This window comes from Aptenodytes forsteri, unplaced genomic scaffold (assembly GCF_000699145.1).
Source record: "Aptenodytes forsteri isolate BGI_AS27 unplaced genomic scaffold, ASM69914v1 Scaffold584, whole genome shotgun sequence".
Classification (NCBI taxonomy): Eukaryota; Metazoa; Chordata; class Aves; order Sphenisciformes; family Spheniscidae; genus Aptenodytes; species Aptenodytes forsteri.
The window spans coordinates 652,363-675,838 of record NW_008796062.1 but is presented as its reverse complement, the minus strand read 5'-3'; the positions used below and the strand labels follow the sequence as shown (position 1 = coordinate 675,838).

The window sequence follows — 23,476 nt, the reverse complement described above, 5'->3', positions numbered from 1 at the left end:
CATTGGAAGAGGCTGCCCAGGGAAGTGGTTGAGTCCCCATCCCTGGAGGTATTTAAAAGACGAGTAGATGAGGCACTTAGGGACATGGTTTAGTGGACATGGTGGTGTTGGGCTGCCGGTTGGACTCGATGATCTTGGAGGTCTTTTCCAACCTCAATGATTCTATGATTCTATAAATAGGAGGGAGGGAAGGACACTGAGGGGACTTGAGATGAGCCAGCAGCAAGAGAGTCACAACAGAACACATACAAAGAAATAAGCCTTCATCTGTTCTGAGACAAAACGTGCAACATTATCTATTTTTATTAACATCTGCATCCACCTACCCCTTCTTTAAATGAGTCACGTAGGCACTCTGTAGAGCTGCTTCCAGGAAGTAGGAAAGTTCAAACTCAGAGTAAGTCATGTTGCTGCCCTTGATACTCCTTGAATGTGTGTTGTTTAAGGTCTGTGAAGGGAGGAAGGAAATACCTGGGATTACAGACAACTATTTGAACTAGCCAGTTCCTCATGAGCCAGAGACATCCCCAACAATAAAATGTTAGCTTCTGCTATCAGATTCCTCCTCAGACTACTTGAAGTTACCTTCATTAGCTATTCAAAAACCTTTCAAAGTCAACTTTAAAATAAACTATGCAGTGACTTCCATGAAATATTCTGAATGCAATATGAGTTTTGAAACACCATCCCTTATTATTTTCCAACCTTTAATAAAGTAAGTAGAAGGCTACACATTAATACCAAGAGCTTCAGAAGTACTACTCCAACCACACAGATCCAGCATCTTGCACAGAAATATTAATGCAGTAGATATGTCTAGCTTAACATAACAAATATTTGTTAAGAGTTAGTAAGCCATCAGGAGTCCTGATGGAAGAATCTCAGCTTTTCCTCTGTTTCTCCTATCAAACCCTTCTTGCTTTTGCTTCCTTACTGGTAGCAAACAGCTTTCATTGCTGAAAGTTGCCCTGTGTGGACTCTCCAAAGCAGGGTTTTACTTCCAGGACTGGAGAAGGCCTATGGACTTTTAGTACATCTATCAGTAACCCTGTATCCTTGTCTCTGTGTCCAGAAGATGAATGAGAATTACAGTTGAAACTCTTTCCCTTCTTTGAAGACGCAAGCTGTCAGTAAAATCATTTACAGTGCCCAGTACTGGCAGAAACTCGTCCTTCCACAAGGAAAGGACAGTACATAATTTTAAATAAAAAAGCCATTCAGCTTTTTCCTAGAAAGAAACAGACCAGACAACTTGTTAGCTCACTTTCTTAATGAATTCTTATATATGCACTAAGCTCATTTTTTTCTTGTTTTAATGCAATTAAAAACAAAACCTGGAACAGACATACACCTTTGCTGCCGAGAAGAGCAAAAGTATCTGGTCTGAAGGTCAAAGGCCGTTAAGTTACAGAACAGGTAACATGCATTGCCATCAGTGCTGCTGGTGTCAAGCATAACATGTGGCAAAGGAAGGGCACAGAAGTGCACGGTGTGCCCTGTTAAACTCAGCTAGGCAAAGTTACAGAGACAGAGACCACTAAGCACGTGCCCAGCAAATCAGTGGCATGTATTACAGCTCAGTGGAGGGCTCAGTACTCATCTTACTCAGCATCCTAGCCAACCACTGACTAAGCAGTTACTTGCTACTAATGATCTAGGTTCCTCCAGTTTCACTTGGAGAAGGTGAAGCACTGGCAGTTAAGCTGCTATGGCTGACCCAAAAAGGTTACTGTCAGCTCGTTAGGGATATCTCAATATCCACTACTGTGTATCATTTACACGGCAGATATGTAAAGTGTCTTGGGTTCCTTCATGCTGGCACTTGCTATGCAAAGTTTGTAGTCCCTCTTTAGTAAGAGCTAAACTTGAGATATAACCTGAGCATATCTGAAGCGTTCAGTGCATTACCACAGGCAAAACTTGTTTCCAGACCTCATTGTCAGAGGAAACTGTGACAGAGACCAGATAAACTGCTGTTTTGCAACTGCTTATACTGAGACACCTCACTCCTTCCAACTTGTTCTCATACTCCTTATTGTCTATGATCACTTGGCACTTCCCCATCATTTTTGCTGTCAAAACCCTGGAAATTCCACCCAGGCCACCGGCTAACACCCTGAGCACATTTCTTCTTACCTTTTCAAGCTCCTGCAAGTACACCTGGGCAATGACACACGCCGTCTCAAAACAAGCCATGACTTCCTCTTCCCTTTCACACAGTCGAGCACGTGAAGCGATTGAGTTGGTTGAGCGCTCCAGTGACAGACCTGCAAAACGGCAACACCTTCTTTAACTGGAGCCCACCAACAGCAGCATGGCCGTGTTATTCCTTCATTTACCAGCTGACAGGAAAGTTTTTCATAGGTGGGTTCCCCCTTGTTTTAGTGACTTTCAGGAAAAGACCCCCAGGAAAATATAAGTCCTACACATGCAAGGCATTTTTGTCATGCTGCTGTAACACACAGTGCTACTGCACACTTCTACAGTGCCTTTCAAACACTTTATGAAGGAAGGACATACAAACCCTGTGGTAGGGATGAGCAAACAGAGAAATTAAGGCCTGTATTTCCAAAGACAGCTATAGATTTTGGGTGCTTCAATGCAAGTGCCATTTCAGAAACACCCTGGCACTGGATCTGAGAATTTCTAAGCATCCACTATTCCAAGTGAAGCTTCCAATAAGCAGCAGTTTTGAGGGAAAAAAAAAACCCTGGAAAATTATACCAAAACAAAGCCGGAAAATCTGAGGCCTCTCTTGAAAAATCTGAGCACATGCAAATTGCACATAGACACACAGCAAGCTCTTGGCAAGGCACAAGAAACTCTTAACCACAAGATCACCCTCTTTTCCAAAGAAAGGAAAAAACCCTGGGTTTTATACTACTAAAACTCTTTCTTGTATCATCATCCAACCCCACTTACAAACAAAGAGCACGTTAACTGAAGACCCACAGCTATTGTCCCTACATGAAAATCTTTTATTATCAGATCCTTGTCTGGCATCACACTATGACATCCTTTATACCTCTAAATCTATTTGGAGAGGCTACACATCCACATACCAATTTTATTCTTATCAGTGTAGGTTCTTATGCCACGCTGGATCTCTACAATACACCACTGCTTGGAAACTCAGATCTTCTACACCAAACACAACCGCACTGATGTCCAGTAGCCCAACACAGGCTGTAAAAAGTTCAGCACATGCTTCCCAATAAATTTTATGTAACAACACTCCCTAATACCAATGAAAAATGTGTAAGATGTAACACAAAATCCTAGTGTTCCTGACACAGATCCACAGAGGTGACGAAAGAAGAAAGAGTTCAGCTGTCTGGACAGCCTCTCCAAGGAAGCTATTTAGACTGCTGCGGCATATGGCAAAGGATTCTGCTCCACATGAGGAGCCACTGCGCGTACCAGGAGCCACGCTTTCCTAGGCCCCTGCAATCCGGGAGGCATGGCACCTCAGCGCAGCTCATTTCAGGACTCTGACAACAAGCCACTGTGAGGCGGCAACGGGGAGCCAGGTTTTCCCATTATGAATGACGCAGTACGAGTGCTCATGCTGGAGGAGCCTGAGGTTCCTAGGCAGTCTTAGCTTTGTTTACTTCCCATGTTCAATGTTTCTGTTTTGTCCCCTTGGTTACTCTGCTAGGAGTTTCCCTATCTAATGTCTTACATTTGAGCCAGACACAATCAGTTCAGTGGGTTGAGAAGACGCCCCACTGGTGCAAGCTCAGGAGGTGGCTCCCCACTCCTTCTGCCCTCTCCCAAGTCAGAAGTGCACAGCACGTTCCCTCAAGGACCTCTATCTCGGATGAACATACGTTAGTACCTTTCACCTTTGAAAATCTTGACCAGAGTAGAGCAGAGGTAGTGGACTTACTTCAGACTGTGTGGGGGACAGGGACGATGATCATTTTGCTGTTTTTAACTAATGCCCATTCTGTGTTCTCTCTTTTCTACTGACATACACCTTGTACAACATCCAACATACGACAGATTTTTGTCTTCTAGTCCATCTACGAAGTCTCTGGCTTTATATCATGGGTTGTTTTCCTATTATTTCAAAGCTTCTATTTCCTAACCCTGTTGCTATGTAATGAAGGGGAAAAGAGGATGTTAACTCTCTATACAGATAAAGAAACCATCCAGTGCTGAAGCTAGAACAATCAGCCTGCAAATATTCTTCTTAGATCTACCTCAGTTTTATCTACCTCTGAATTTCTAGTCATTCCCCTTAATTGAAAAAAAAAAAATTTAAGTGTTGCATTTCAGAGTCACCATCCCCTTAAGTGCAAAGTGGGGCTGAGGGCCCTGAAAGAAATCCAGTACAATCCACTGACATTCATACATATGCAGCATTTAATCAAACTGCAAGAGCCATCCTAGCACAGTCTGTATGGGGGTGGTTATTGTGGGAGATGTCACACAGAGAGAAAAGGCTGATAAAGAGCCATTTACATACGTGCTACAGCCCACTGCAAGGAGCTACTATCTCTAAGCTCTGACATAGGGGAGGAAAGCAAGCAGCCTTTGCCAGCACCAAGCACTGACAACAAACATGTCCATCCACGCGGTCAGAAAAACAGAGCTGGGGCTGATCAGAGACAGCGGAACAAACGTCTCCAAAAAGGTTTCTTGCCACAGTAAGTACAGAGCAATATACAGTGTATTAAAACAGATATTATGCTACATTGCATGCATTTTTCTACTTGTAATGGGCAAGAAGGAAAAATGACCCACATGACATAACATTAGTCATGCTTCTTTCTGCTAATACCATACACACTGACCTGATGTCATCAGAGTACAAAATCTTCTTCAAAATCCAAACAGGGCTATTCTTCCCCACCACAGAAATGCAATGAAAAGAAAAATTAGAGCAAGCAGACTGCAAATCCAGTAGACAAAGTGAAGAACAGAAGAATAACAACAAAAGTTCCCTACTCTTGCAGCCACCAATTCAGTTCTCACAGTGCAAAGCCCCAACAATTACAGATTTGCTCAAGGTGCAGTTGGACAAGACTGCTTACAAGCCCTCCAGTCCCGAGAGCACAAATTCCACTAACTCTTCTCCATCCCCCAGTTATCAGCACAGGAAAAACTCTGCAGCACAACGTACATTTTAAATTCAACTCAGTTCCCAAAAAGTGTCAGAAAGCCACGAAAGTGCATGCTACTTCCACACTGGATTTAGCAAGAAAAGCATAGCTCTTGCTAAGACAGAATTAGCTTCTGAGTAAAGCATAAAGACATATGCTTTCTTGGTAGCTGGTTAAGGTAAAGGGACTTGGGTATTTTTCACAATCAGTTATGGTAAGGTAATACCAATTTATAACTTATCTATGCTAAGATTTTTCTCATATGAATCGGGTGCCCAAATTTAAATATATACATACATATATACCATAAGAACGTTTTATATAGTGAAGATACAGATTTCGAATAGAGTATGGCCCAAGCTCAAGATTTAAAGAGAGACGTGTTTCCAGATTATCCTTTTTAAAAGAACAAACTCTTTCCACCCACTTCAGAGGCAGTAACTTTCTATGTATAGAAACACTGCTTTTCTTTCCTGCATAAAGATAAGGCTTCCATTCACCTCCTCTAGCTCTCCCAACGATTCATCTCTGGCTCTTGATCTCTCTATAACCTTTGCCCCCTCTTCTCCCCTTCTAAAGCTAATCTGCATTTATGTCAGGAAAAAACCAAACCCATAAGGTTCAGTTTGTCACTGAACTAATTTCTTCCTAGAGCTGAAACGTACTGCTCTCGTTTATGGAAACCTGAAAGGGGAGATTTTATGAAGGCTTACTTCCACTTTCATCTCACTCAGTCTTTGCCAAGGGAAGACAACATATCATGTAGCTCCAATGCTCTGAGGTGATGTTATTACCAGAACTGGAACATACATGTGCACATGGACACGCGGTATCAGATTCTCAGCAACATAAACGAGATGAAAATTCATGCTGCAAGGGATCCCAGGAGGTCCACAGTCCAACTTTCTGCTAAAAGCAGGGCCAGCTCAGGGCGTTACCCAGCCTGGTCTTGAAAGCCTCAGCGCATAGATGGAGACTGCACGACCACTAGGGAGAAGAGGAGGCTAAGGTGGCTTTCTTCTTTTCCTCCAGTTCGTAAACTAGTTCACCAAATAGCAGCATTCCTTCTTCCAAGTAGGAGAAATATACCAATCCACTCATAGGTTCTTTTCATTTTCCTTTTTACACAGACTTCCGGCCTCCTGTATTTGGATGAATTTACACAGCTGGGGAATGGTGGGTTCATAGGTCCAAGAATTCAGGGTCAGCAGCAGCACACTACTTTCACCAACAGTGTTAGCCTGCAGCTGCTAAAACCCCATAGCCCAGGAGCATCAGAGCTACCTGGCAATCTAAGGAAGGAATCAAAGAAATACAACAGCACACAGAGCGTGAAGCCTACCTCTTGTGTCCTGGTGCTACACTTGTGCTGAACACAGCTAAGGCAACTTGAAGCAAAAGACATCTTAGGGTGGAACTTACAGCCCTGCCAACAGCATCAGCCCGTCTGCAGATCAAGGCTACAGCACCTATGCTCCTGTGCCGCGCAGACAGGTCATCCTGGCCAGAAGCCAGCGTGCTGCTAAGCTAAGTGCATGCAATAGTTTCACTCTAGCTACAGGAAGATAAGTAATTTGTCTTGAGGTAAGCCAGGTGTGAATGTTTTGCATGGCAGCTGCTGCAAGGAAACTGGCTGTGTGCACATTCTCACTGTGTGGCAAACGCCAGGTCATTCCAGGTAGCTGTCCCTGAGGGGAGAGTACACTTCATTTCTAGCATACAGCCTTCAGCCTAGTTCAGAAGTATGGCTCTAGAAAATCAATTAGCATTGAAACAAGACTATTTTTAAGACTAGCTCTTCAAACATATACACATGCACGCTGACTACTCAAAGTTCAGCAGAATACTAAACACTTTTCAAAGACAAAATGCAAAAGCACAACCAAACCATTTTAGAGATGGTATTACGACCAGCCTGCCCTGTGGCTAAGGTTTGAACTTAAGAACACAGCTCCCAAGCAACCTATTACATTACAGTATCTTGGAAAGCAAAATAGCCTGGACCTCAACAAGCCAAAGCAGCAGTCGGGATTAGGTTGACATAGGCAAGACCCTGCACTATGCATTATTTCTGCCACAATTCACAGCAGTTTACATAATTCACATCATGGGTCTTGACACTTATCTCCCCAGCAATTGAGCTATGGTTTTTCCAACAGGATTTATTTGCAATGCAAATAGAAGAAGAGGGGAAGAAAGGCCTAGAAGCCCTTGGTTTTGAACACATTCATTCATACTGCACCTCATGAAAGGCAGGGAGGAGGAGAAAAGTTTTGTTTTTCAAGAAAGCTGCACAAGCTTCTTTCACCATTGCTTCCTATTATACAGGATTATTGCTACACAACAGCCCAGTATATTCACAGCAATCCATTATAATCTTGAGGTGTTTTTCATGTAAAAGTCTCAAAGGTAGAAAAGCAGAAAATTCCAGTAACCCTAAATAAAATTATCTGAAGACCTTTTTGTCCCTAAGTGGGGAATGAAGCCCGAAAATTTAAGTAACCTGTGCAAGGCTGCTTAGCCGTATCGAAGCAGAACTCAAGACCCCTACTCCCAGCCTTCCCACTAGATGCAATAAACCAATGCTAACAATGTTACTCCAATTATTTTGAAATTAAGAACTCTATCTGGTTAGACTTGTAATTACAGCGAAAGCTGACTGTTAAAACTAGGACAGCTTTGAGATTTAGTGGCTGTGAAACCAGAAGGTGGCAAGCACTCCCCTGAGATGCAACCTCAGTCACCTACCCCTGATCAATGCCATGTAGGGTCTGCATCATACTGCATATCTTACTGCATGGCAGAAATCGGCACTCTTAATCCAAAGATGCTCATTTTCCTGAGCATATCAAGACCTGCTGCCTATCAGCTGGCTGCTCTTAAGCTTCATGGCAGATCTTTGAACCTTAGCTTTAACCTGTAATACAGTGGTCTCCAAACTTTTTTGATCATACACCCCATGAGTAAAAAAAATAAAAATGAATTATTGAGCATGCACACCCAACATATGTATAGTTATATACACACACTGCTTTACAATGTATTTATTATATATATTTTTTTTTTTTTTTTCAAAAATACCTGCTAGGTAGCATGCTACTGACAGCCACCTGTCATCACAGAAAAGTTCAGAAAATTCAGAACACTTGAGTTTTTGTAAAAGCAAAAAGGCATAACTCATCCTCACGTTTGACAACTTTTTAAAGCACTTTGCCACGAGACAACCAGCGAGCTTTGGTGTGGTACAAAAGATTTTCATGGTCACTCCCCATCTCATTACAAAGTATTGTAAAGATTCTATTTAAAAGTCTTGTGCTTATAAAGTTAACCCCATTAATGACATCCTGTAGCACTTTGTGCACTTCTGGGTCCCACTTTGCTGCTAAATAGTTCTTAGTGTATTTCATTATTGAACCAGAAGCTAGCAAGCTTCTTAAGATGAGACATATTAGAAACATTTGTACTTTCATGCAACTGTATAGCGAACCTCCCACACCACGTAATTTGTTCTAATACTTTTTTCTTCAAGTCTTTGGCAATGTCTTCTACGTGTCTTCCAAAGGAATGCATTTTAGTTTGTTGCCATATTGTCTTCTGTGTATTATTTCAGCCATTTTGCCACAGCAGGAAGAACAAGTCTTTCCCCAATGGTATGTGGTTTTTCATCTTTTGCTCTCACATAAGAAACCTCAGAAGAGGCTTCTAAAAATTTATCATTAAGTTTAATGAAATTTTTTGCAGTACTGAGTTGAGTATCACTGGACTTTAAACATTGCTGATTAGATCTGATTAGGCCATCATTGCTTTTACCTCGTAATGTGGCTGATGAAGAGCTCATGCTAAGAGTAGTGTCAGCTCTGCCATTTTCTTATTGTTCACTTGTGCTTGTGTTATTAGTATTCCCTGCAATCTGCAGTTTCTTTGAAGGAATCTTTAAGCTACTTGTGTATTTCATGAGGGTTAGTTTAGTTAAAACTAGATAATATAATACATAAATCCACTTAACCAGGCACACGTGAACTGCAGTACACTGGAAGTGAATGAACAAGTGAGAGTGCCCCTGTGAGCCTCTCCACACTGTGGAACACCCACTCTTCCGCAAGACGCTTCATGGGCTGTACATGACATGGGACCCTCTGATATACAGACTGAGCGAGGGCACAACTGTCAATCCAATACATTAGTAAAGCTTGATTTTAATGAATTTTTTTAAAAAGAAAAAATAAATATAAATAGAAGTTCCAAAATTTTTCTCCTGCACCCCAATGGATCACCTTGTACACCCCCTGGGGCACATGCACCCCACTCTGGGGACCACTGCTAGAAGGTATTAATTGTCCTGATACAAGAGGCCACCTCCATTCCATGACACATCTGATAGCAGTTACGGAGATACCTCTGCTGGAACGATGCTCTGGGGCACAGCAAACATGGGGGAGAACAGCAATCTCTTACAGCCCCACATCTAAAGGTCTTCGTCAACACCATCCACATCCATAAACTTTCACAGCATGCTGCAAGAATTGTTTTTTTTTTTTTTCCCTGGTCTAAAAACAACAGGCAGAAGCGGAAGAGGAAAAAGTGAAAAGTGGATGGGGCACAAGGCAGAGAGACAGTGCTGATGACCAAGTATTGGGATTTATTCAGCTTGAGCTCATCTGCATCACTGCCAGGCAGCATCAACAGTGAGGAAGTTCTCTTCTAGCTGCAGTCACAGACACTGAACTGGACTACCCCACCTTCACGTGTACTTTGGGAGCAGGAAGCAGAAGAGGGGAGGATAATTCAGATTTTACTATGCTGATTTGTATCAAGCACTCAAGCCAATTCTACTTAAATTTTTTTAGAACAGACATAGCCTGTGAGGACTAACAGGCTTGTTCCCCTGACACTTAAAAGATGGTCAAAGACATCAGGAGCTTACTCCAAGGTAAAGCAGCACACAGAAATACTTCCATAGCCACTGGACACATATCATGCTACACAACACAGCCCCAGCATGGGGACAGCATCATAGCCACCTAAAAGCTACCTCTAGCTTAGGCCACCCGAGAGTACATTTGTATTTGTTTTTTTAGTGAAAATAAGCATAGCGTGTTGTCTCATGTTACCACACAATGGTACACAAAAGCAAACATTGTGCACTCCTTGTTCTGTTTCCTCAGAAAAGCATGTGAAACTATTTTTGTATCTCCTGATGCTGCTGTCCCCACAGCTTTAGAGAACTAAATCATAGTGCAGGAGGTGGAGGAGGTTTTATATGTGTGTGCAACCAGCACCTGCAATTGTGTGGAGAAGGGAGTGGAAGACTAACAAAGCTTTACCATCATAGAAACCAAATCACATTAACAAAAGGAACAAGAAGCCATTTTCTTTTTCCACTTTCCAAAGTTCAGTTATTTGCATTTAGTGGCCTGCAGCTAACTCTCCTCAGAAGTCTAAAATCACACCCATGCTGCATTTGTGCATAGCAGATTGTGCTAAACAAGCTACTTCTAAAATGCAAACAGAGAAAAAAGTAAACTACCCTATCCAACAGCAGAGAAAAGCTCATGGAGCGCAGCAGCAAAACCTGCTTTCCCGGCTGCCACAGGAAGCCTAAGTGCACCAAGAATGCCAAGGCCTGGCAACTCTTTCACATCCAAGCTGGAAAGCAGCGGCACCGAGACACACAATTCACCAACATGCAACAGCTTTGAAGTCATCACTGTCACAACATAAGAGCAACTCCAAACTCTTAAATTTCTACTACGAAAACCCAAATAAGACGTACTAATACTAGGCCCTTTTATCAAGGCATCAGCATCCTCAAACTGAGACTTTTGCCTATCAGACAGCTACTGTGATGCCAACATGAATAAACAGCATGCTTCTTGTCTAGCTGGCAGAACTGTGAACACAAGCACTTTGAAGTGTATACCAGGCATAGAACAAAGTCTCTTTCTGTCTGATGTGGATTAACATTTAAAAGATGCAGTTTTTGTCAAGCAAAAGTGAAAACAAGTTCTGCCAAAAAAATGCCTTACCCTCAGTTACTCAGTTTCTAATGTCATATTGCATCATACATCCTTGTGGCTGGGACTCAATTTTCCTAACGGTCAGGCAAGAAAACTAGTTTTGTTATTTAGGCTCTGTTTAAAGCAACCCATCTCCCCACAGATCTCAATGCTCAGAGATATGAATCTCACCCATTTTTAGTCATTAGAGAAGGATTCCAACATAAAGGAATTTGTGTCCTGCCCCTGAAAGACCCTTTTAAAAAAAAAAAAGTGAAAAAGCAAACAATTTTTTTCTTCCATTGCAGTTCTACTTAGTCACAGCAGCAGCTGAAAATACTGGCGAAAGTAACCTCACTGAGTAGCTGCCAAGTAGAAGAAACAGCAGTTAAGGAACAGGAGGAGACTACTGCAAGCCAGTGTATCATCTCAAAAGCAACATCTATGTTAATACAGCTGCATACTGCCAAGTGTCAGTCACCCTCATGAAGCCCATTACCACCCAAGAGCAATATATTTGTATGAAAAAAGTGAAAGTAAAGTTTTAGATCATTTTTCCCCACAACTTTCACCCAAACCCATGCTCTTCTCTTCTTAACTTTGTGCCCGGTATAATTCTGGCTCATCACAATCAACGAACTTTCCTAAAGACTACGAGGAACGCTGGCGTTGTCTTTAGGAAAGTCTTAGCTGCTCTCCTGAACACTACAAGGAATGCAAGCGCCTCAGCCAGCATTGTCGCTTACAAGGTGGGCAGGTTCCAGACAGTAGTGAACTGGAGCCCCAGCAAAGTCAGCACACTTTAAAGTAACAACTCTCCTGGTCCTGGAGCCCCAGCAAAGTCAGCACACTTTAGACCAGGAGAGTTGTTACTTTAAACAGCATGACCAGGGTAGAGAAGATTTAGACTCTCAAGTAAAAGCCTACAGTAAGCATGCCATGATGTCAGTGCCTAAATGACATAATAATTGACGCTGAAACTAATGGGGAGAGGTAGGGAGAGAATTCAGGCTCTTAGGATTTTCCCTGCCCCTTACAACCTGCTGCCCATTTCTGCTAAATGGGTACATTATAGCACGTTGCCCCCATGTCAGTCAGCAGTAGCAATGCAGGCAGGATGAAAACTCAGCTTTTTTTTTTTTTTTTTTGGGGGGGGGGGGGGGGGGCAGCGTCAGTTGTGCTGGAAGGAGGGGAGGTAGAGCTCTTTTTTTACCACTCGCAGATCTGGATATTTTCCTTGTAGTCACGTGGCTACTGAACAATAATACAGAAGTGGATCATCCTTATCTTGACGTGTGCAATTACAGCATGCTTTTACTTTCCCCCATTAGTGCCCAGAGAGGACATAAAGAAAGTTATTTATTTGAACAAAGAAAAAATGCCATCAACCTTCCATTAATCCATTTCCTACACTTGTCTCAGTTGACAAGACAAGGTATGTCCTTACATAGTAAGATCCCACACACACTATCTCTTTTTAGGTATTACAGCAAAGTTTTTCTTAGAGAACCTCAAGAACTCTTAAAAATCAGCCTGTGGAAGAGATCCCAAGTACAAGAGTATGCATAACCACAGGGAGGTTTTTTTGGCATCCAAGAGGCAGAATAGTATTCCAAACGCTCGTCTGGAAAAAGAAGAACGCACCTTGCAAAATGTTATGCCCTCCAAAATGAGGGGCAGGTTCAGAAAGTGCACATATAGCCTGTTAGCAGGTTTGTAAAACATGACCTGAATTAAAAATGCTTCCTGCAAAAAGAAGTTAGAAGTATAAATTCACTTTCAAAAGAAGATTATGAAATAAATTATGACCCTGCAAAGCCACATAATGTTTCCAAACTCAGTTTATCTGTACTTGAAATTGCTCAAACTACTGGCACTCAAAATCATTCCACACAGTCTGTATTCCAGTACACTCAATAGTTTTGGTATTGCCATCTCATTCCTCAAAAAATAAGTGGACAAATATCTCATCCCAGAGAAGCTAACTGGAAATTCTGTTTTCAGAAGGACTCTAAAAGTAAGGCTGCTGAAGTTAAGCCTATAACACACAATAACCCATTAACATTGTTTGAACGGAATATATACTTGCGCTGTGGGATCAGTAGCATTTAGTAAAAAAATTGAACTGGAGAAGTTACTGGCTTAGGATCTGAAGTAAGAGTTTGATGAAGTACGGAAATGAGTCTTTAAAATAGAGGTGCTCTCTTCCAGGGAGGACAAAAAACAAGAAACACACCCCAAGTTACTTTCTCTCTTTCAGTTCTCTCCACTAATTTAGTTCAACAATTAGCTTTTCAAAGCTGATGAACCAACAAGCTTTGACTAAATAAAACCAAACAGTAAAGCTTATTTTTCCCATTTTAATCTACAAATTAAAAAAAATGCACACATAACAAGAAATTTACCAGTTAACACTCAGAAACACAGAGTTAAAACATTGTGTGTAACATTTTGTGTAGCAAATGAAATTCATTTAACTGAGATGATTTTCTTAATCAAATTCTTTAAAGAGAGGAGGAAAAAGCAGATTTATCAGAACTTAGTTTTGCAATATAGCCATCTTTAACTGTACATTTTATTCTAATTTCCAAACAAATGCAGCTGAATACTAATCTCACCTAGGAAATTAATCATCCTGTAGAAAACCATATTAGAAAATGAATGACACACAAGCAAATGTCAAAATTAAAGATTCCAATGAAGTGTATGAACAAGTGGGTGATAAATCCTCTGATTAGCTAGAATGAACAATTTTAATACCAAACTTATGTTTACTGAATGCAAACCTACATGTTTTTACTAGTTCTGCAAACCAACAAAATAAGAAATTAAGCAGCACAAGAACAAAGAAAGTTTAAAATAGATTATTCAAATTTTGAGGCTTCAGTTGGTCAATTTAAAATCATGATTAAAACCAAGCGTGTAATTTTCAAACCAGCCGAGTAAGAGGTCAGTGTTCCTGTTTATTATCTCTGTGCGATATCACCATTTTCCTTTCAGGACACCACCATAACCTCCAAACAACCACTTCCAGTATTACAAACCCAAGACAAAGATTTCACATGGGGAGAAAGCAGAACAATATACTTCCAAGCAATACCGACCTCATTATCATTGAGGTTTTAAAAGATACAACCATAAGAGAAACAGGAAAACACGTAAGATCAGCAGTTTGTCCTAAAAATGAACAAACAAAAAAACCCTAAAAACCCACAAAGAGCTGGATTAAACCCAGAACCCTGGATGCAGGCTCCAGGCTGTTTAGCATTATCAAGCTCAGGCAAAACCCTCACGTGGTGGATTCAGGGTTTTGCTTTCAGCAATAGCATTCACAGCTCTTAGGAGGGCTCTAAAGACCAGTGGCTTAATCCAGCAGAGTTTCTTATGATCTTACAGTTTTCCAGAAGTGTCACACTACACATCTTAAACATCTTTAAGTGACTTAAATGGGTTCAAGAACAAAATAAAGATTGCTCCGAGCCACTGAACTAACGAAGTCTCATTTCCTTGTACATGTGACTTGTGGTTGGACTTGTTATAACAAAACACAGACTATGATCAAGGCTTCTTACACACACAGTATCACCTTGTTCTCTTCCACATGGATTTTTCTAAGGTCTAAAAAGGCTGAGGTCACACTGCAGCCTTTTGGTAAAATGGCTCTCTTTTCTAAAGTTTTTTAAAAAAAACTTTTAGAAACAAATTTACAAGGGATTCATCTCACCCGTCTTCAGACACCCACGAACAAGTTAGTCCACAGCCTCCTCTCACAGTCGCCAAAGAGGAGGTTGTATTGTACAATACCATGCACTTCATCCACGTCAGATGCCATTTGAAGAGGTGATGAATCACCCCAGAACTGCCAACTTCTGACTGTACAGAGAGCTCAGACTGGAGCTGCACAAATTAAACACACCCCAAGCTGAAAACGGCCAATAACACCACAAAAATTACTGCAGGATGGACTGGGAGAAAAGGAGAAAAAGAGGCAGTGAGACTGTTAAAGCTTGAACTCACTAGAAAACCAGCTAGATACTATTTGCAATCCTATGTCATCGCCGCACAGATTTAGATAGCTACCTATCTCCAGGCTACCCCCCTCCAGGTGGAGGAAGTCCAGTGCCTGGCCTGACAGCTGGTCTGACGGACACACGGGGCTGACTCACCTTGCAGCAGCTCTGATGCCACACATCCTGACCACAAGCCAAAGACCCTCTCAGTCATTACAAAGACAGGACCCACACACCACATCAGCCCTGCCTGAGCCTTCATCACTCAGGCTGGCAACAGTCTCCTTCAGTTAACACAGCTCTCGGCATGCTCTCACACAGCGCAGCAAGAAAGGCTGTGCAACGAACACTGCAATAACATAGGAGTCTTTCTACAAACTTGAAATTTAGGTATGCTGAAGTCTTGGCTAGAGCTATACTTTGCTTTGCAAAGGGTTAGGTTGTGACCTACCCTACTACCAGGAAGATTTATCCACTGGGAGCAGACAGATCTCTGCAGGGTTTCTGCAGCAAGCACAGCCAGAGGGAAACCAATGGGCTCTGGCAGTTACACATGTTGTTCTGAAGTCTTTTTTGCTTGCTTGTTTCAAATGGACAATGCCAGATAACAAAGCTACAACATGTCCCAAGAGAACTAGAAGCAAAATGACAGCAAGTTTGCTTACTTAATACTGTTTTATGCAACAGACAGAACTGCTTGCATCAAACATTACCTGCAGTACTGTGAACTAAGCAGAGGTTTTAAGGAGGAATTAACTTCACAAGGATGGGGAGGAAGGAGACAAGTACAGACCAACCACCCATTAACTAACCATAGGTTAAAATTAGTCATCGTGAAAAAACAAACTGTTGCCAGAGCTCCACTCACAGTGACCACAGAACTTCTCCTCTCCTCACAACGTGAGGATTTAGAAACACGACAAGCAGAAGCAGTCAGCTGAGAAACTGGAAGAGTCTTGCCCTCTCTGCCATTTCTCTTGTGACTGGTCAACTGCTCAAGTCCCCATGTTTATGAAGAACTTCAACATTTACTACTTGATACTCACCTTGGGTGGAAGTCTACTGAGCAAGGCAAGCAAGAAACTTTTTCCCTGTTCAACTTCTGTAGTCCAGTCACATGGGTGCAAATCCATATTGCCTCTTACCATAATATGGACCTACTACATGCTATGGACCTTCAGAGGAAGACCCCCGAGATTTAGCTCAATGTCCAACTTCAGTGTTGTGTAGCTCAAAAGGTGCTCTAAAAAAAGCAAACTCAGTTTTGCTGGTTCACATTTCATTTCTACCACTGACTTCATCTATGCAGCTCATCCCAGTGTATCCCATATCTTTCTCATTACATTTTCGCTTGTTTCAAACAGTAAAAGGATAAGTGTGAGTGCCTTTGATTTGACTTTTCTTTCCTCCATGACCTTTCCAATATAATCCTGAGTGCCTGAGAACCTACACTGCCATTCTGCATATAGGCACAACTCGGGAGTACTAGCTACACAAAACCAAGGTGGTTTCAGGTTCATACTACGAAGTGATACAAAGTTCTGGTGTTTAACTAATGCTGGATGAACAGGGATATCTATTAAACCAAATGCTTTCTCCCATTACTGAAAATCTGAATAAGAAATTAAGCAGGGAACCTAAGTTCTGTCCTGAAATAAAGACAGGACTGTGGCTTTTCTGGATTGTTGCCTAAATGATCCCTGCAAAAATTTTACTACCAGCGATGTTCAAGAGTGTCTTTAAAGAAGGTTTCAGCTTGCATAAGCTAACGGTAGTTCAACCAAAGGCAATAATATGGTATGGATCAACAGAATTTCTGCAGAGATACCAAATGAAAAAGGGGAGTAAGAAAAATCTTTAGCATAAAGTATAAATGAATTTTAAATAATTCAACTCCATGCTGTTACTTGCCCTGCAGAGGTAGCTTGGACAGACATGTTTTGAAATGAAAATTTAAATCCACACTGCTATTGCCATAGTTACCTGTACAAGTTTCTAACATTTAAGGGCTTATTTCTCTAAGACTGGAAGGTCGAGCACATGGCATGGGGGAACGGTGATGCTAGCAGTGAGTGCCCTCTCCAAACTCAGCTGGACAATCTACTCTGCTGGATTTTTCTCTGTCAGAAACTTTGGTAGAATACTGAGTGACTTACTATACCCTTGATATCTTGGCTAATCTGAAAATAATCATCACTGAGGATAAGAACTGTGGAACTGCTGTTGCACAGTAGTTCTAGCACAGAGGTTGTTGCACTAGCACAGAGTAGTTGCACAGTAGTTCTAGCACAGAGGTGCTTGCGCTAGCACAGAGTAGTTACACAGTAGTTCTAGCACAGGGGTTGTCCCCTCTGGCAGGGGCTCCTTACGTTTTACACACAAACACAGGGGCAACACAGTATTTACATTCCATGCTAAACCACATGGGGAAAAAAAATATTACAGCCTGATCCTCTGAGGCAAACACCTCCACCCCCAATATCTTCATATGCAAGTGAGGTAGTCGATACCACAGGAGAGGCCTTACAGGAACAGTGTTATTCCATCAGTGTTCATGCAAACCTTATCATTACATTCACACCTCACCAAGGACCTTATCAAGTTCCCAGTGAGGGCAGTGCACGTCCTTCTGACTCTGGAGTGCACCAATAGTTGCTCTCAAATGCACTGCTATGAATGCACTGGCAATTACTCACTCCTCTGCCATGCAAGTGTTAGTGTGAGTTACAAGTAAATTAGTCCTGCTCCACAAAAGCTCATTAATGAAGCAGATTCAACCACTGCCACAGAAAACAAAATCAAAGCAAGCAAAGCAGCACAAACAGGTTTTCAAAAAAGCAGAATGACCATATGAGATCATGAAACACCCAAATTATTATCAGTAATACTAGCAGCCCAGTCAAACAGTATTTTGGGTTGATTTGGTTTCACTCTTTACATACCAGTTGAAGGTATCTGATCATCAGAGTTCTCATTCACCTAATTAGCTGGTGGACATGCTGAAAAGAGTAGAAAGCAGTAGATAGGTAGCAGTACTTGAGCAACATTTATAAAGGAACTGAAAGCAAATGAAGGAGAAGATTACTGATCTTTTTTCCCCCCAAGTCAAAAACTGACTAGGGTCTTCCTTTCCCCCACTCAAAAAAGAAATGCAATTTCACTACCCATAGAGGCAGTTTTTATTAGGATCTCTCGAACAGTGCAATGTCTGTAGAATTACAAGGGGGAGGAGAGATTCCTGTTTGTACATAAGGTCTGATACTGTGTGACATGCATTGCAAAAATATACTGCCTGCTTTGAAAGCACATATTCTATTAGTCCAGAGTTTAAAACTTGGAAACATTGTCCTTGCTTAATTCACAGAAATCATTAAAATTTACAAGTAGATGAACTCTTTCTAAGAGAAAGCATAGGCCCCAATTCAGCTGAGTGCTTGATTTAGGTTTTCACAGAATGGATACACAAGCTCAAATGTGTTGCTGACTTACAGCCAACAGTTACCACAAGATTTCCAATTTCAAGTTTTTCTTTACAAGCCAGCCAAGTTTAAAAACCAAGGACTAAGACTCCATAATGCCTTTAAGTTTAAACTACACAGACCATACCCAGTAGGATTTTCTAAGCGTACAACATTACCCTAACTCTGCTCCAATCAAATCACTTGGAGAAATACCTTCAACTTCAACCTAAACACAGCATACTTCAAATATGCATACATGGTCCTTTACCTTTAATAACGAAGGCTTCAGTTACCAAACGCAGCATGTACAGAGGTTCATCTTTTGTTGATAGGTCATCAATTCCTGCTCTTGCATACATGCTGATGGCATCTCTGTAGGATCCCTCCACATAATGAAGCTTTCCTAGGATCAGCATAGCTTCTGTCATATACTTAGGCTGAAACAGAGCGGGGACAGGAAAAGAGTGTTTACATGGTAAAATACCAGACAGCAAGAATGAGGTACTTCAGAACAGATTAAGCAGATTCAAAATGCTTTCCCCTCAACATTGCTAGCTCTGCAGGCCAGAGTAGGAAGGATTTAAGTATCCAGAGATCCTACGGCTATGCTGATGAGAGCAGCAGGCAACAAAAGGTCAGGCAACTACTTTGGAGCTCAGTTTGGAAATACACAGCTGACAAGCCACCTCTTTGGTTTCAGCTGACCTACTCTTGATTCACCAGCCACAGATAGCACGTAAAAGCCTGCCATTGTCAGAACTACCTACATACACACCAAGTAAGTCCCCTGCTTTTAAACTAGGCAGAAAGCATCACTTTTTAGTCAAGTGCTCCTCTCTCCTCTGTACATTTAATTAAAGAGCAAGAAAGCTCCCAATTTTTCTTAAGTTCTCAAAGAATTTTCAGGCAAAAGTAGAAAAACAGAAGGCATGCCTGCTATTTCTAAGATTTGTTTGGTTTCCTAAGGATTGAAAACATGCATACAAATCTATGCATACAAATCTGTGTTTAAAAAAAAAAAAAAAAAAAAAAAAAAAAAAAAAAAAAAAAAAAAAAAAAAAAAAAAAAAAAAAAAAAAAAAAAAAAAAAAAAATCAGTAAAATAAATCCATTCAGACCCTTTTTATGCTTTGAAAAGCATGAAAAGGTTCCTAGCCTTCATACTCCTTTTTTTAATACATGCAGTCAACACAGGGTCAAAGCTGCATGAGTAGCCAAGTCACCACTAACAAAAAAATAGCAACGACAATTCATGCAGCCAAACTTAACACCAAGACCTGGAAGAATTCAGTGGTTCTGGCTGTTACTGGTGCTAAACTATAAAGAGAGAGGGTTGGATGGACTCCTCTTCCTTCCCCCTTCCTTTTTACTTTTTAAATACACTGACTTTCAAGAAGTTAAGAACAAGGAACTGCAGAAAAGCCACTGCACGTATGCTCCCTGGAAAATAACATGATAAAAGTATAACATACACTTCCAAGCTAACTAGCCTGTAAGTTTCAGGACCAAAAGTAATACAAGTCTGGAATAGAGCATTGTAATTCATTGTCTTTTTAAAGCCAGTTATGCAACTGTGTGTCCAAGGACACCAACACAGCAGCAGCCATCGAGGCAGAGCCTTAAAACACTCCTAAAACTCTGCAGCTGAGCTGGCAGGCAGCTACCAACCATGCACCCAGACCACAAAATAAAGTAAAAGCGTAACTTCTCTGGCAGAGACTGAAAGCAATGCAAGGCTGTAGTCCTGGACTCACACCACAACCTTAAGTGGCTGACAGCAGCTTGCGGCACATTTTACCTCTGACCTGGAGCTGACCAGGTGTACACAATTCCCTCAGACCAGGAGTAGCAGTAGGTCACTCAGCTGTGCTAGCCTGACACCACCATTACGCGGCCATGCCCCACTACCCCAGAGAATTCCTAAATATTTATCCTACTTCTTTCTAATAAAAAAATAAACAGGATATGTACTTGTAGCACATAATTTGTTTGCATATGAAAAAGCAAGTCTCCCAACAGAAGATGCTGCAAAGGAGTATTGAATTACCAGTCCATTAGTAATACCTATAAATACAGCACTGTACATACAGGGACATGAACAGGCAATACCAACACCTTGTATCAGACTAATAATCATATGAAAGAAGCATCCGGTTAGCAAGAATTATGACAACAGAGCCCACTTACTCGTAGTTTTCCTCTGCTTAAGATATTGGTCAGATACCGTTTAGCTTCACTCAGTTTTGGCTCATTCTTTTCTGTCAGTGGAATGGAGTCCTTCAGTTTGGCAAAGTTTTCCTTCAGACATTCTTCCAGCAGAGCCTCTGCAAGCAGCATACTCCCGTAGTCCTCTGAAAGCACGTAACAACAAGAAACGTTGCTTAGTGCCATACTGCTGATAAATAGCATTAAAAAACCAGAACAACATAGCTTTAAGACACACAAACAGTAACTCAAATGAGGGGATAAGGAAGAACTAGCAGACAGAAAAAAGTTCCGTTAAATTCTAGCTATTGGAAACAGTACATTTCCTATGAAAAAGGAAATGTCATTTCATTTTTAACTTGAAGATTTTTCCCTAACGAATCCTTTAATTTTGACAGCACAGTTCATTCTTGTGTTGTCACTATTGTAACAGTTAAGAATTTTCATCAGAAAACTCACTTTCAAAAGTTAAGACCGATCTTTGCAAACATTTAAGTGCATCCTTTACAAATGTACAAGCATGAAATGCATGCTTTGGACTATGGATAAGCTATGAATTTCACTGCAGAACAGTAACCACATCAGACACTTAAGGTTTTGCTGAAAGTTCACAGAAATAAAAATAGAGAATTTAGACACATTCTACACATCCATTATTAAAGACACACAAGGCTTGTTCCAGTGACATAAATAATATGCCACATGTAATTCCTTCTACATTAAACACCACTCCTGCTCACAGTTTTACAGAAGAGAAACTCAAACATAGGTAGTAGCACTGGATACGGCATGAGGCATCATGCGGTGTTGCAATCATGCACTGAAAAAAGGTTTCATCTGCCAGTGTACTGGGAGTTCTTGCACGATGGGTCCAGTTCTGCAGTTCATTTAGTCATAAAAGTAGTACCTCAATCAGCTGACTAGTGGGTCAAACAGGGCAAGAAAATCTTTGTAAATCAAAGAGCCAAGCCCTACATTTCATATATACTTCACATTTCCAAAGTCTGAAATTCTAGAATGCAGGAAACACGATAGCGTATCTATTTCTATATTTTCAGCCCATGGGACAACTTATCCCCACTTACTACCTATACATTACATATGACATTAAAAATCAACTTACGGGTTTGGGGTTTTTTTGTTTCTAGATTTTTTTGTTGTTGTGGCTTAAAGTGTTCAGCTGCATTATCAAATTATAACCATAGCTCTCCCTGCTCAATTGCAGGTCTATAACTAACTTGCATGAACAAAGTATATGTACATAAAATGGGAAGTGTAAATGTTCAAGTATATTTCCCCCCCAACCTCGCATGCAATCATTTCTACACAACACTGAAGAGCTTTCAGGTAGCCGATAATCTCTTAGCCAAACTTAAGGAATTACATAAGACCATATACAATGAAAAAATAAATATACACAATCTCTCAAAGCAAATACTAGTATTAAAAATTCCCATCCAGACATGCTATTGTTTCTAGAAACACAAAACTGTAGCTAGGCCCTTGCTGGAAGAAAAGTTCTGTAGCAATAACAAAGTAGTACTCTTTCATAACTAGCAAGTTATGATGACATAGCAACAAATTAACAAATAATGTTTTTACAGCAATCATACTGTTGTTATGCCTCTTAATTACAAGGGAACAAACCAATATGAACTCTTCAACTATGAATACCCCCAAACTGCATGATGATCTTTGCACCTGGGAAGCACTGCTGAAACCTGACTAAAGTTCAAAGGTTGGCTGTGTGGTTCTCAACACAGGGTTTGATCTGCATCACATATACACTTGGAAAGCCTCGTAAAATAAACATATATTAAGCTACCAACATCTCCCCCCACCGTGTTTTCCCACTGTGAAGTTTGTTGCACTCCAGCAAGCTTCAATTAACTCTAGAGCCACATCCTAGAAATACTACTCTAAAGAAGCGGTTTTATTCATAGAAATAGCTCGTCTGACTTCAACAGCAGAACCTCTTGTACCAACGTGGTGGCTAGGATCAGGTCCTCTTCACAACTTACTGCTGTTGACTACAGACACAGAATTTTATATTTCTAAGTGAGGCTGCCTCACTTTTTACCAGTAATTTCATTTAAAAACGGGCAAAGCCATGTGATATAACAGGAAAAAAGATAAGAGCACATTTGCTCTTTATGAAACCTGTCTTACATGTGAAAGGATACTTGGATGAGCCTAAGCCTTTAAACAAAGCAGCCCTCTTCAGAAACGTAGGGAGATAATTCAGGGGCATCCACACTGGAGTGGGGAAGAGGGCAAGAGGGAATCAGCATCACAGGTATCGAGAAGTTGAAGAGAGACCTTTCCAAACACGGAATATTTCGGTCGGTAGCCTGGCCACAGCCCAGCCGAGCCTGTTAAATTAAAGGCAGGCACCAAGCGCAGCCATCACCTGTGTCCAGGTGCTTATCGAGACGAGGGCAACATCCCTCGCACAGAAGCCACCGAGCAAGCGCTGCTGCCCCTTACTCCCACTGACAGCCCCAAGCAATGCATTTCCCTTCGCAGCCCGACGGGCTCGGAAGCTCTGGCATGAAGAGGAAGCACAGCTTTCTTCCTGAACGCTGTCTCCTAGGCTCCCGCCGCGGGGCCGGGGCGCCTACAGGGGACACCGGGCGACACCCCGCTCCCTCCGCCAGCACCCCGGCGCTCCCCAGCCTTCCTCCGCAACCCCGGGAG

General features: G+C 41.5%; 1 protein-coding gene across 1 annotated transcript in view; it reads right to left on the bottom strand.

The window, feature by feature from the left end:
- Positions 1-23,476, bottom strand: part of TTC7A (tetratricopeptide repeat domain 7A) — a 186,007-nt gene that overhangs the window by 161,169 nt on the left and 1,362 nt on the right. The window contains exons 2-5 of the mRNA XM_019473938.1: positions 20,762-20,925; positions 18,844-19,012; positions 2,137-2,267; positions 327-448 (exon numbers count right to left, since the gene is read on the bottom strand). Coding sequence (XP_019329483.1) covers positions 327-448; positions 2,137-2,267; positions 18,844-19,012; positions 20,762-20,925 — 586 coding nt within the window. The remainder of the gene's footprint in view (positions 1-326; positions 449-2,136; positions 2,268-18,843; positions 19,013-20,761; positions 20,926-23,476) is intronic.